The 13378-nt window shown below is 36.3% G+C and overlaps 1 protein-coding gene across 6 annotated transcripts in view; it reads left to right on the top strand.

Moving 5' to 3' along the window:
* Positions 1–13378, top strand: part of LOC149183493 (uncharacterized) — a 467968-nt gene that overhangs the window by 316770 nt on the left and 137820 nt on the right. Inside the window, exon 8 of one of the 6 annotated variants that reach the window (XM_089417148.1) lies at positions 8499–8875. The exons of 2 other annotated variants lie outside the window; for them this stretch is intronic. In XM_089417148.1, the coding sequence (XP_089273274.1) occupies positions 8499–8557 (59 nt within the window). In that variant the 3' untranslated portion in view covers positions 8558–8875. Of the gene's footprint in view, positions 1–3267; positions 3944–8498; positions 8876–13378 lie in introns of those variants that run through there. 3 more of the 6 variants (XM_089417151.1, XM_089417144.1, XM_089417146.1) reach the window with 3 other exon arrangements.

The raw sequence follows: 13378 nt of genomic DNA, 5'->3' as shown, positions 1-13378 counted from the left end.
CAAATTCCAGTAGAGAAATTTCCTTACTCTATGAGCAGGTTTCCAAGGTTGACCCTCCCCCCTTGGTCAACACTGATACTGAACTCTTCACGGTACAAGGGGTAGAGATGGGTATCAAGAAGTTGGGTGTTGGAAAAGCAAAACACTTAGCTGAACTCCAAGTAGAATATCTAAAGTGGGGCTTAAAGATTCTTGCACCTCACATTACAAAAATCTTCAACAACATCATACAATAGGGGCTCCCCACAGATTGGACAACTAGTCTGGCAATACCTCTTTTCAAGAGCGGTGACGTCAATAATCCCTCCAATTATAGGACCATCATGATAAACCCTTTGTTTTCAAAGCTATTTGGAAGCATGCTAGAAAACAAAATTAGCAAGTGGGCAGAAGAAAGAGATAAGCGTGCTAATGAGCAAGCAGGTTTTAGACCTAAACATTCTACAGTTGATCATTGTATAAATTTAAGGCACATCATTGAAAAAGTTTGGGAGAAAAAGGAACAAGTCTTTTGTTGCTTTGTTGATTTCAGAAAAGCGTTTGACTCAGTTCTTAGGGATAAGCTTTGGCACAGAATGGAGGAAATTGGGGTTCCTAAACATTTGAGAGCAGTTGTGGATGTGTTGTATGAAAAGGTGAAAGTCATAATTAGAACTTCAGCAGACATTTCTGAAAGTTTTAGAGGCAATATAAGGGTCAAGCAAGGTTGCCCGCTGTCTCCTACCCTTTTTGGTTTATATATCGACAAGCTTGAAGAGTGATTAAATTCGCAAGGGGGTGAACGTATCTATTTGGGCAAGTTTGTTATAAGGCTTCTTTTGTATATAGATGACCTTATTCTGATTGCTAAATCGGCTCTTGGTTTGCAAGAGCACATACTATCCCTTGAGCATTTTTGCAGAAGTGTGGAATGCAAGTCAATATCAGCAAAACGAAAGTAGTGGTTTTCTCTAAGAAAAAAAATATAGCCAGCACAAGTTCTACTTTGAAGGCAACATTCTGGAAGAAGTTGTGGATTACAAATACCTCGGAATTGACTTCAACAAAAATCTAAGCTGGAATGGTTGTAGAAAAAAAAGAGCTTTGGGGGGTTGGAAAGCAGTTTATGCTTTTCAAAATAGGTGTAGAGAGGAATAGTTATGGGACTGGAAAACCACTCAAACTCTTTTTGGGCTTCTAGTGATTCTGGTGATTCTCTATGGTTGTGAACTATGGGCCAGTAGTACATCCGACATGCATTGAAGACAAATTGAGAAAAATCAGAAGTGTTTGATTACAAACAAATTCAAGATTAAAAGTGCAGTTCCTTGTGCTATCTTGTTAAGTGAAACAGGCACTGCTCCTATTGAAGCAATTGCTATGGTACAAGTCATAAGGTATTTAAAAAAAATTGAACAAATGGAAGAAGGTAGATGGCCTAAGGTTGTCTTTAATAATAGATTGTGCAAGAGCAAAAAAACTTGGATGCATCAAAATAACAAATGGTTTAGTAAAGGGGGTATCTGCTTGAACACGTGTTCTATAAATAGCGAAGAGATAAAAGCTTTTGTTATGGAAAAGTTCCACAAGTGTACTTGGGATAAGGAGCTAGGAAGAAAGAAAAAGTACTATATTGAAGTGTTTAATCTCACTCATAGTCATCAACCAAAAGCATACATAGATGCCAATATTTCTTGGAGAGATAAAATTTTATTGCTTAGTTAAAGACTAATTCTCATCAACTTTGTTGTGAAACAAGGCGCTGGAAAAGGCCAAAAGAAGTGTGGGAGGAAAGAGTATGCATTTTTTGTTCTTCCGGAAAAGTGGAAACAGAAAAACATTTTATTTTAGAATGTGAGGCCTTCAAAGACAATAGGGAAAGGCATATATGCTGACACTTAGCTCTTGGGATAATCTATTTAGCGAGGGGTTTGTCAAATATGCTGACACCTAACTCTTGGGATAATCTATTTAGCGAGGGGTTTGTCGAGAAGCTAGAAGCATTTATTTTGAAGCTTCACAGGAAAAAGGGCCGTCAAGCAAATGAAGAAGCAATCTGTCCCATAGGCTATCTTTAGCCTGATGGACATTAAAATAATTTATTTATTTCTTTCTTTCCTTCCTTATAATATTTTTTGCCCATCAAAATTAATTTAATCATGCAAAAAGTGATATATATATATATATATACCAGTCGAATTAATATAACCATGCAAACAATATTGACGGAAGAAGTTGTGGTTAATAATGCATGAATAGTTTGCAATTTTGCTGAGAAGATTTTCGAAGGGTGCGGACTTGCTCTTAAAGAAACTTGTAAATCATACATGTGACTTTGTTGCCTGCTTCTAAAGCTCTTTCTCTTCACTTTCCTCCATGAAAAACATAATTACCTCGTTTTATATCCAGAGACTTTTGTGAATTTTTGCTGAAATTAGATTTGGAACCCATAAGTCATATTCATCGTCAGACGACATTCAATACCGCAACATTCAATACGGTGTAAGAGGATTCATTTTGTTGACCCGGGTGCATGTAAAACTATTGTCCAACAACCCATTTAAATAATTTCGATACTCAAAATTCTGAACGCCAATGTCTACCATGGGCTACCGTGCAAGATAGGCCAACGATATTGATTGGTCCTTGCAACAAATCACAAAAAAGAAATTTTAGGATTGCTTGCTGCTCTGACGCTGTATGATTGTTCTCATTATTTGTCTTTTTCCGTGGAAAGGTTACAATGGCGGGAGCAAAGGAAATTTCACTCAAGGTAACACATAAAAATTATCAATGCAACATTTGACTTGAGTTTCTTGCACATGCATAACTTTCTGTCGAAAACCACCATGAGAACATATATCTACACCTAGCATAGATCCCCATGAGAATTTGAAGCTAAGCAATGACACCAGCCACAACAAGTTCAACGCTAATGCCACAAGAAGTTGTGGAAGTATAGAGTTGGGGTTCTTATAATCTTCTACACATTGTTTTCATGCGTTCCACGAGTATCATGGAACGTACACGGATAGAACATCTCATTATTTGTAAGATCTTTCTCATGACGTTGAAATATAGTTCAAACAACAACTAAAGATGATGTAAATGCAGGTGCAACTGTTTTCGATTTCCTTGAGATTACTTTTTCAAACTATTTGTTTAGACAACGAAGGAATATCACAAGTCTTTTAATATGAACATTTTTGAGAGTTTAGATTCATTCGTAGATAGTAGCAGTGTGCACTGAAACTATATAGTAATTCCCATTTTCACTTTTATTTGCAGTACATAGTTTCACATATTTCATGACCAAAACATTTCCTCTCAAAGCGTTAAGACAGATAACATCTATGGAGAATCAAGAAGCTGCGCCGAAAGGTATCCTATGTGAATTATTCAGTTCATATGAGTTTTCTCATGGGAATGCCGATAACTACATAACTTCATAAGTTCTAGAGCAAGAGTCGTAGTTCGAATCCTCGTAAATGCAATATGAATATTGCAATGGTGTGGACTCTTCCATGCCTTGCATCTCGAATTGGTTTGTTCTAATCCTTCTAGTGAGCTCGGAGACAACTTTCAGTTAAAGAGATTGCAAGTGGATCTCGCAAGTCTCTGAGGAGCATAATTGCGTTGGGCTTATTATTCATTAGGTGGTCTGCAAATTGAACCAACCTTTTTTACTTCTAAAGGCCGCGTTATATACAATTATCGTTATGCACCAACGTATTCACCAAGATATTATTCACCAACGCTGGACAAACGTGGAAAACGCCTTTGCCAATATAACGCCACTAAGTGATTTTAATATCCATCACTGTAATCTGCAATGTGACGTTGACGATCTAATTAATGTATTAACTCTGCTATATGAATAACGATTGTCATGATATAACGATAATGATAATGATAACACTGCCATGATACAATTAACTCCATATGCACTCCATGTTTTGAACAACACTGTTTTCCATATTGTATAAGTTGTTGTATGGTAAAGAGTAAATATTGCTCCATCATATAGTTGAGCCATAACGCATTGTACTTTTGAATATATCAACGAATTCTTGTTATCAAGTCATCAATATATATCATGTGGCTGTCGTAATCATGCAACTATCGTTATTGTGTGTTATACCATGGTTATCGTACCATAATATATAGTAATCGTTGGGCATATATTGTAACATAAACCAACGCATACATTAACCATAGAATATAACCCTGGAATGTATAACATTAGGCGGTATAGCATCGACCATAATAGCATTCACCATAGAATATAACTCTGGAATGTATATAACACATGGTTGTATAACATCCCATAATATCGAATATCGTTAATATAACATATTAATGGCGGTTATCAATATAATAATTTTATGCCAAAGCCGTAACTCTGTGTAGCAATGATACCGCTGTCATAATATATCAAAACCCGTCAGATGTATATGCCGCCATACATATATATAACGTGCTATGTGATATATTCCATAATGCAAAAAGTTGTAACGCCAATATATAATCTCAGCAATGGATATATAACCCAAGATAAATAACGCATGTTGTGCTGCAATCATATATGTTCGACATGTCTGCTGCCAATAAATAATTCAATGCAATTAATAATATTGTATCGATTGCACTATATTTACCAATAACTCCATATGAATCATCTCAACGCACTATAATCAAGCATTTAGCGCACAGATAGATATATTCCAGCAGTAACACACGCACTTTGCATGATCTAAATAACCTCTCTCTGTGGCCTTTGTGGTCTGAGCAGCGTTGCATTCTGTCCATTCTCTGCCATTGTAATCTGTCACTTCTCCTACCAAATCTATCATCTACGCCCCTGTAGCTTCTGCAATTCCTGTCATCTCTGTCAACCCTATCTCCTGTCCACGATCATTGTAATAACATAATGATAATGTAACGCTCTTTATTTAGGCAACTTCCACTCAACGTACGGTTTTGGCATCACCTCTAGTTTATAACTTCCCCTGCAATGCTAGTCGTCTCAGTGTAACGTTCCAGGCTACCGTATGCTGAGATTGTGTAATGCTCCAGGCTATTCAGTCCCTCCTAATCTGCATTGCATTGGAGAATACCATATCCTTGAAACACATAACTTTGAAAAATACATACCATCATTTCTGCTCATGTCCACATTCTTCTAATACCATTGTTGCCATGGTGCCAAATTCATCGATATAATAGTCAAACGATGACTCTGTGGCGTCCAACCGATGTTTTCCGACAAAGCATGTCCCGTGGGTATTCCCTCGTGGCAATCTACATGGCATTCCCTCCGAACATCAATCGAAGCACTGAATTCCTTCTTCGTGTATGAAAGCAAAAAAAATAACTTTGTATGAATAAAGTTGTTGGTCTGAATGCAGTAACTGCATGCAATGCCCATTGAGTGCCTAAGATTCCAATTTTTTTTTTCTCGGTGGATCAAGCACAACGACACGAGCTGCATCAAGCACTCTTTGCAGGGTACTTCTCTTCTTTGAACTGGACCTGGGAGATTCTTCAGTTCTTTCCAGCATTTTATTGAAGAGGGACTCTAGGGATGATTCGATTTATTTTCACTTTCTGGTTGCTTTCGATATTTTCTTTGTTTGCTTGCCGATAGCCCATCATATGTTTAGTCGATCATCTTGTCTAGTTCTTTTTTCTATTTGTATACTTCGACAACCCCAATTCATCTGCATGAAAGAAACTTAAAACACACACTTGGAACCCACAATTCATCTGAATGCACACACATAGTAGCACCATTTAAAGCTTGATTGGCCTTCACATGACTTGTATTGGCCTTCTATATGTAGGCTTGCTTGCATTTGTATTTGCATAGTGAGCAATGTAGTCAATTTGATATTTATCAATGAACTACGAAATATGTCTCAGTACACAAAGATGGCTCAAATGTTGCTTCTTCATTGTCATTTTTATTGTAATCTAGAGTCCATCAAGAGATAATGTCATTGAACAAACCTTAGACCCTTGTTGCATTTTGCAGAGGAAAAAAAAAAACCTGGTTACTGTGGTTTTTCATCAAGTTTTTTCCCATCTCTTGTAGAATATCTCCCTTTAGTCTTAGCAACATCCTTAAAATAAGTTTATCTTTGCTCTTTGTTATATTTCAAGTGTAGATTTTGATAAAATTGGAAACTAGGGCCAAATTCCACTTTGGACAACTCATTTGATGGAGATGATGATTGCATTGAATTCCTCTTTCCGAGAGGACCAAAATCGACCTAAACATCATCAAATTTGGACAAGGGAAAGTGTATTTTTGAATTATATGCCCACATGTGCATATTTGATGAGGTTAGCCATAAAAGCAAATTGGACACCCTTGGAAGGCTATAAATATAAGTGACCTCCACCTCATTTGGATATCATCATGGATCATTCTTCTATTTTCTTTTTTCTTTTTAGCTCGCACAGGTTTGAGGCAGCTCTGTGGAGAAACGAGTTCGCACAAAGGTGAAATTGTAGGGTCTGAAGCTCGCGCATATGTTTTTAGGGTTTTGTTTCTCAGTCGCAGGCTTACCAAAGGACATATTCGACTGGTCGCTGGTTTGCAGGCTCAAGGGAGTAACTGAAAGCTCCTATTCACTCGCATGCCCACCTCCTCGCTGCAACTGGGACCTAAAGTTGCAATTTTTTGTTGACCAAAGTTTTCGCTCGTTGACCGCAGACAATAACAATTGATTCTGGGCTTCTAATATAGGATGTTGAGTATTAAAATTGTTGGGTTCATCTCATGGATATTGTTTAATTGATTTTACTGGATAAGTTTATGGATTAAGATATGGATCATTGTACTCTCTTTCGTTAAATCATTCAATGACAATCTAATAAGAAGAAGAATTTGAAAGGGTTTCCTCCATAGTGGGTTTTGTCTTAATCTCCGACCAATCCTGGTGTCTCTATGTGTGAATGATTTTCTTCTATTGTTCCTTTATATTCCGGTGCATTCATGATGACATTGTTCTTTCTACATAATTGCATATGTCGCTGAATAATGATGTAAATCTGAATAATGTTATGATGTTGTGGGGTGAATTTAATGTGTAAATGAAGAAATGAAATTATCAAAGCAAAGAATAATATAGCCCTAAAAAAATTAACATGGTATTAAAGTTGGGCTCAAGAAAAGTCATGGAGATCACCCCTATGATGACACCATTGATGGAAGCAAGAGAGGATGGAGGAGACCTAAAAGAATTCTAGGGTTTGAAGGAAACCTTAGACAATTTGGTTATTAAGGTTTGATGGATACTATGAGGTTAGGGTTTGGAAGAAACCTTGGTTTATGGAAAATATTTGAGATATGCAATTTAAAAACCCTAGCATGACTAATGTGAATATGTTCAAGCACTTTTGTTAGATTTAATGAAGCCCTAGATGGGATAGTCTCTATTAGGCTTGGTTGTTGATAAAGTTGGTTGAAATATTGAAGGCAACATTGTTATAAGGACAATGGACAATGATGGATCTTGAAGGTTGGTTCAAGAGGGAGATGATCACCTCTCATTGAAGATAAGTACTTTTCGATTTATGATCCTTCGTTATGTCTTTACTTTTAGACTTATGGATCTGATTATTGTTTTGATTATTACATATACTTCCTGCATGTATATTTGATTATTTGGATGCTTCTAATCTCCTGATGAGTTGTGATAAGTGGATCCTTCTCAAGGATAATGGCTAGTGCAGGAAGAGAGGAGCTAACTTCATAAAAGGTAAAGAGGCACCTCATGAAAAGGTGACAAAGTGCTACAAGTTGCCTATGTAAAATAAGAAGGTGCACAGGTATTTGAATACTACAAGGTATGCATGGTATATTGTTTCAATGTTATGTTTCAACTGTAATATTGGATTGCAAGGTAAGCCCTAAGGTATGATGAGAATGTCTTCTTAATAATGCATATGAAATTCATTTGGATTCATGGTTCTTATGATGAAATGGTGCACTTGGTATTGAACAAGTATCTTACTTCTTAGACATGATGAATTTCTTGATTCTATGAAGCTACTTAGAAATATTGATTTTTGATACATTGGTATATTTGATATTTGGCTAACATATACTATTTTTGGCTTGCACATTGATTCTTATATATGGTAGCTTGATATTATTGATAATGTTTGTGATAAGCATGATAACCATAATGATAGAAGTATTGATATTCAAGATCTTTTGTTGACCATGGTTAAGTTTTGATGAGCTTAGTAATTATGACATATGGTAAAATTGAATGCCCTGACTTGATGGATTGAGTTATGTGATAAAGAAGTGATGTTGTGATCATGATTCTTGAAGTATACTCCTATTATCTATTTGACACTAACTCTTGATGAAAGATTGATGTCATGATGTAATGATGAAGTAGTTGATGCTAACATGTTATGACCATGATGAATATATGTTTTAGAACATAATATAGCTTGATTTTATGATCTAACAATTTTGCTGATGCATGGTAATATTATAGACAGGTTGATGACTTATGGTTGTAGGGAATGCTCATTAAGAGGGAGAAACTCTTCATAAAATCCCTACACCTATTATCATTTGCATATGTATAGAATATTATTTACTGTTGAAGTATGATTTATGGGCATGAATGGACAAATATATGATATTGTTGATATGCAACAAGTTTTGGTCTAAGAAGAAAGATTTTTCCTTACTCTAAGCCTCAACCAAGCAAGCTTGAGGGTACGATTTTAGCCTCTCAATCGCATGGAAGAAAGGCTATGGGTGTGATTATGCTTATAGGTCACAAAGCTAAATCCTTATTCATAAAATCAATAATGCACCAACATTATGACAGTCTTACAGATATGGAGCATACATCATAATGTCCTATGAGCAGGGAAGTTTGAATGTTTGACTTACTATAGAGAATGTGAATGTATTGACTAAAATTGTGTTTGTAGGTGAAAAAAATATGCATATCAATTTGTCATTATGATTTAACAATTGAAGCTAGTGTGTGACAATATTTGATAATAATTGCAAGGGTTTGACAAAATCTGGTTGATTAATATAGATGAGCAATATTGATAATTGATGATGATAAGACTTTGACATGATACTTGATATGTTTTGAGTTATGGACTAATTGAATTCATTGTGTTAACAAATTAGGGTTTTGACATGATATATGATGATTTTCCTTGATGACAGTGCTATGTGAGCATAGTAACTTTCAGTGACTAATATTGGTATTCAGTAATGGTTTTGTATTAACCTCATTGTCCTTGGCATAATGGTTGAAGTATAAACAATTGTGATTTAGTATGAAGTAATCTCACAATAAATGGATTGAACCTGCATGACGTATCCATGTATGCATTTACATCTAGTGACAAAAATGATTTATATTATGATCATGAGGATGACTTGATGAAGTTTGGTTTGATATTGCTTAGTAAATGACAATTTGTTGGCATGACATAGATGAAGTTATAACTTGATATTTGGATGTGAGCTCTACTTGTCACCTGATCCAAAAAAAAATCGTTACAATGATATTGATGATTTTGATATTAAATTTGATATGGCATCTAAACTTTGATAAGTTGAATTAGTTGATTTGATTGCATAATATTGATTTATGGTTTGGTAAAGTGTTATGTTTGCAGAAAGTATTGTATGAAGCAATCTCCCTGAGCCTGATATGTTTGCATTGACAGTCATGTGGTGAAGCCAATAATATGTGACCATCCAAACCTCTACTTCAAAAGTGGTCCAAGGTATGACTTTGATTTTGGTTTTTATATACTGATGGTTTATTCTTGATAGGAAATGAGCCTCTGATGATCAAAGTAAGATGGTGATGGCCTTTGAAGTTCAAATGGAATCCGAGTCATGGCATGATGAATTACTTTCTGAAGTTTGGAAAATGAAATCTATATCATGAAGCTATTGAAGAGTTTTTGGAAAGTGGAAATGAAAATCCTTGGACACATCAATTGAATTTCAAGAAGTTATGAAGAGACATTGTTGAACCTCACTTGCCAACCGATAGTTGATTGAAGCATTGATGATCCATGTGTACACCCCTCTGTATATATATAGGTTTCGCGTAAAACAACCTTAATGTATTCATGACTGAGACGCTTCATACACATTGAGTTGCCACCGAACACCCTTCGAGATATCTGCATGGGACGACCAATTTTTTGGTTTGAGATATTCTTCCTATGATATGTGATTGCATGGATGTGTTGATGTTGTTATTAATAAGATGAGCGCATTTAGATGCTATCTTAGCATGAGATCTGCCATGCCATTTTTGGATGAGAGTTTCGTAGCTTTAAGCATGGTCAAGGTCGAGAACAATGTTGCTGGCATGACCAGTTGTGAGGCAAGATGAAAAAGATCTTTAGAAAGTTGTTTGGGCAAGTTTTGAATATGACAAGGATACATTGCGATAATAATGAGTGGATTCGATTGGCAGAGAATCTCGTATATAGCTAGGATTGAGATACCTTCATATATTGTCAAGACAGTGTTTCTCTACGAGACAAGCTTAGGCTTATGGTTGTTGCCTCCGTGAGAGGGAGGAATTGAGATGGAGGGCTCCTGAGGTTGAGGTATCTTTGGACAATAAGGAATAACCCCTATTTGTTACCCATAGGGTTGGAGATGTTGTTCCCCTATCTTGGTCTTTGTAGAGTATACCCCAGTAGGCATCATACCCACAAGCAGGACTTGTTGGAATTGTCCCTCCCTATTTGGCCAACATGTTGAGTTGAGGAGGCTTGGGGGCATGTGATCCTTACCTTTTGGTAAGTCTGATATCTCGCCCAAGATCAGATTATGATGTAGGTGTTCTGCCACATGACTCTTGAGGATCATTATTGGGAAAATTGGTAGGAAATAGGATGGGTTGAGATGTGCTCCCCTATATCACCTATTGCTTGACATGGGGTTGTAGATGATTAACCCCCCCACGATATTCCAGGTTGAGATGTGCTCCCCGATGTGATTTTTGGGTTGAGATTTTCTCTCCTATTTAGTTCCGGGTTGAGACTAAGCTCCCCGATGTAGAGATGTGCTCTATGATGTTGATGCGGGTTGTAGATTTGGCTCCCCGTTGAAGTTTCCTGGGTGGTAGCATTGGGCTCCCCGTTCGCAAAGATTCCGGGTGATAGTAGTGACTCCCTAATGAATAAAGGGTGGTAGCTTAGGTTCCCCTCCGATGTCAAATTCTTATTCTTTTAGATTCGAGAATGTTCAGCATATGAGCATGGTCAATCAAGAGATAAGCAGGAATAAGCAAGAGAAGAATAGTGACGACACGTGATGATGAAATACTTGAGATTGGATATGATTTGATGATAGGATACCCATGACATGATGCAGGTGGAATTCTCCCTAGTTGAGAGGAAGTGTTAAAATTTGGCAACTAGGGCCAAATTCCACTTTCGACAACTCATTTGATGGATATGATGATTGCATTGAATTCCTCTTTTCAAGAGGACCAAAATCGACTTAAAGATCATCAAAATTGGACAAGGGAAAGTGTATTTTTGAATTATAAACCCACGTGCATATTTGATCAGGTCGACCCTAAAGCAAATTGGACACCCTTGGAAGGCTATAAATACAAGTGACCTCCATATCATTTGGACATCGTCATGGATCATTCTTCTATTTTCTTTCTTTTTTTTGGTTTGCACATGTCTGAGGCGGGTCCACGGAGAAATGAGTTCGCACAAAGGTGAAATTGTAGGGTCCGAAGCTCACGCATATTTTTCTAGGGTTTTGTTTTCCAGTCGCAGGCTTACCAAAGGACAAATTCGACTAGTTGTTGGCTTACAGGCTCAAGGGAGTGATTGAAAGCTCCCAGTCACTCACAAACCCACTTCCTCCCTGCGACTGGAACCTAAAGGTGCAATTTTCTGTTGACCGAAGTTTTCGCTCATTGACCGCAGGGTTTGACAGTTGACTGCAAACAATGATAGTTGATTTCAAGCTTCTGATACAAGATGTTGAGTATTAACATTGTTGGGTTCATCTCATGGATATTGTTTAGTTGATTTTACTAGATAGGTTTATGGATGAAGATATGGATCAGTGTGCTCTCTTTTGCTGAATTATTCAATAATAATCTAATAAGAAGAAGAATTTGAAAGGGTATTAACCTGGTCTCCAACCAATCCTGGTGTCTCTATTTGTGAATGCTTTTCTTTTATTGTTCCTTTATGTTTTGTTTCATTGATGATGATAGTGTTCTTTCTACATAGTTACATGTCACTGAATAATGATGTAAATCTTAATAATGTTATGATGTTGTGGGGTGAATTTAATGTGTAAATGAAGAAATGCAATTATCAAAGCAAAGAACAATATAGCTCTAAGAAAAATTAACAGATTTTATCTCCTATTTGTTATTTATTTCAATGCATTCTTGGGTCTGCTCTCCCTCTGAAATGGTGTTTCTTTTAACATTAACTAAATTCATCATTTTCTTTCTTGAGCAACTCCCCTTGAGTTATGCTTGCTTCATTTTGTCATTGAATTTTCATGTTTCCCTTTTTCTTTCTTTTTCATATTTTAGTAGGTTGTCTTTTACTGTCTGCATTTCTTTTTAATTCAGAGGTTAGTCTTCTTTGATTGGCTTTCATCATCTATCTAAAGTTCTTTAGGGTATTTGGCAGTTTGTAGTCTATGGATTTGTGACCAATATTATCCCACACAAAACATCTTGTGTGGTCAAGAAACAGAGAAAACGATGTGTTTCATCTTGCATTCAAACTTTCCTTTATGTACAATTTGCATTCAACAACCTTATGTCCAAAATCATTGCACAAATAACAGTAACCATAAAAATAATTTGTGTACCTAGTGGATGATTGTTTTCTCTGCTTACTTGCTCAAGGGAACTTTCTTTGATTGTTTGGTTAAGAAAATATTCTTGCTTGCTCCACCTTGTTCTAATTAATCCTTGACTTTCTCTCTCTTACAATTTGTTGCTACATGTCCAGGTCCATGGCAAGAAAAACACTTAATATCTTTCCCAGGAGCAAAGAATCTACTCTGATATCTTTTGAATTTGTTCAACTCATCTCTAGGAAAAAATGACCTTTTTGCAAAGAACCTTTTCTTCACCTCATTGTTTTCATTATTATTTTTTTTGTTTGTCTTTGGTTTTAATCATGCTACTACTAGCTTCTTGTAGATTTAACTTTGAATTTGTTTTATCTTCATTGATGATTGCCTTTGAGTTATTGTTCTTCTCTTCTGAGTTCTTCTTGGAGTCCTTCTCCTCTTCTAACTCTTTAAATAGCCTGCTCTTTTTATCTTATTCATTATTTGCTAAGACAACTTCAGCTTTTAACGTTTGACCCTGTCCCTCTT

Source organism: Pinus tabuliformis, chromosome 3_2 (assembly GCF_031772625.1).
Source record: "Pinus tabuliformis cultivar Carrire ecotype Pingquan chromosome 3_2, CPIR1, whole genome shotgun sequence".
Lineage (NCBI taxonomy): Eukaryota > Viridiplantae > Streptophyta > Pinopsida > Pinales > Pinaceae > Pinus > Pinus tabuliformis.
This window is presented reverse-complemented; position numbering and strand designations above follow the sequence as displayed.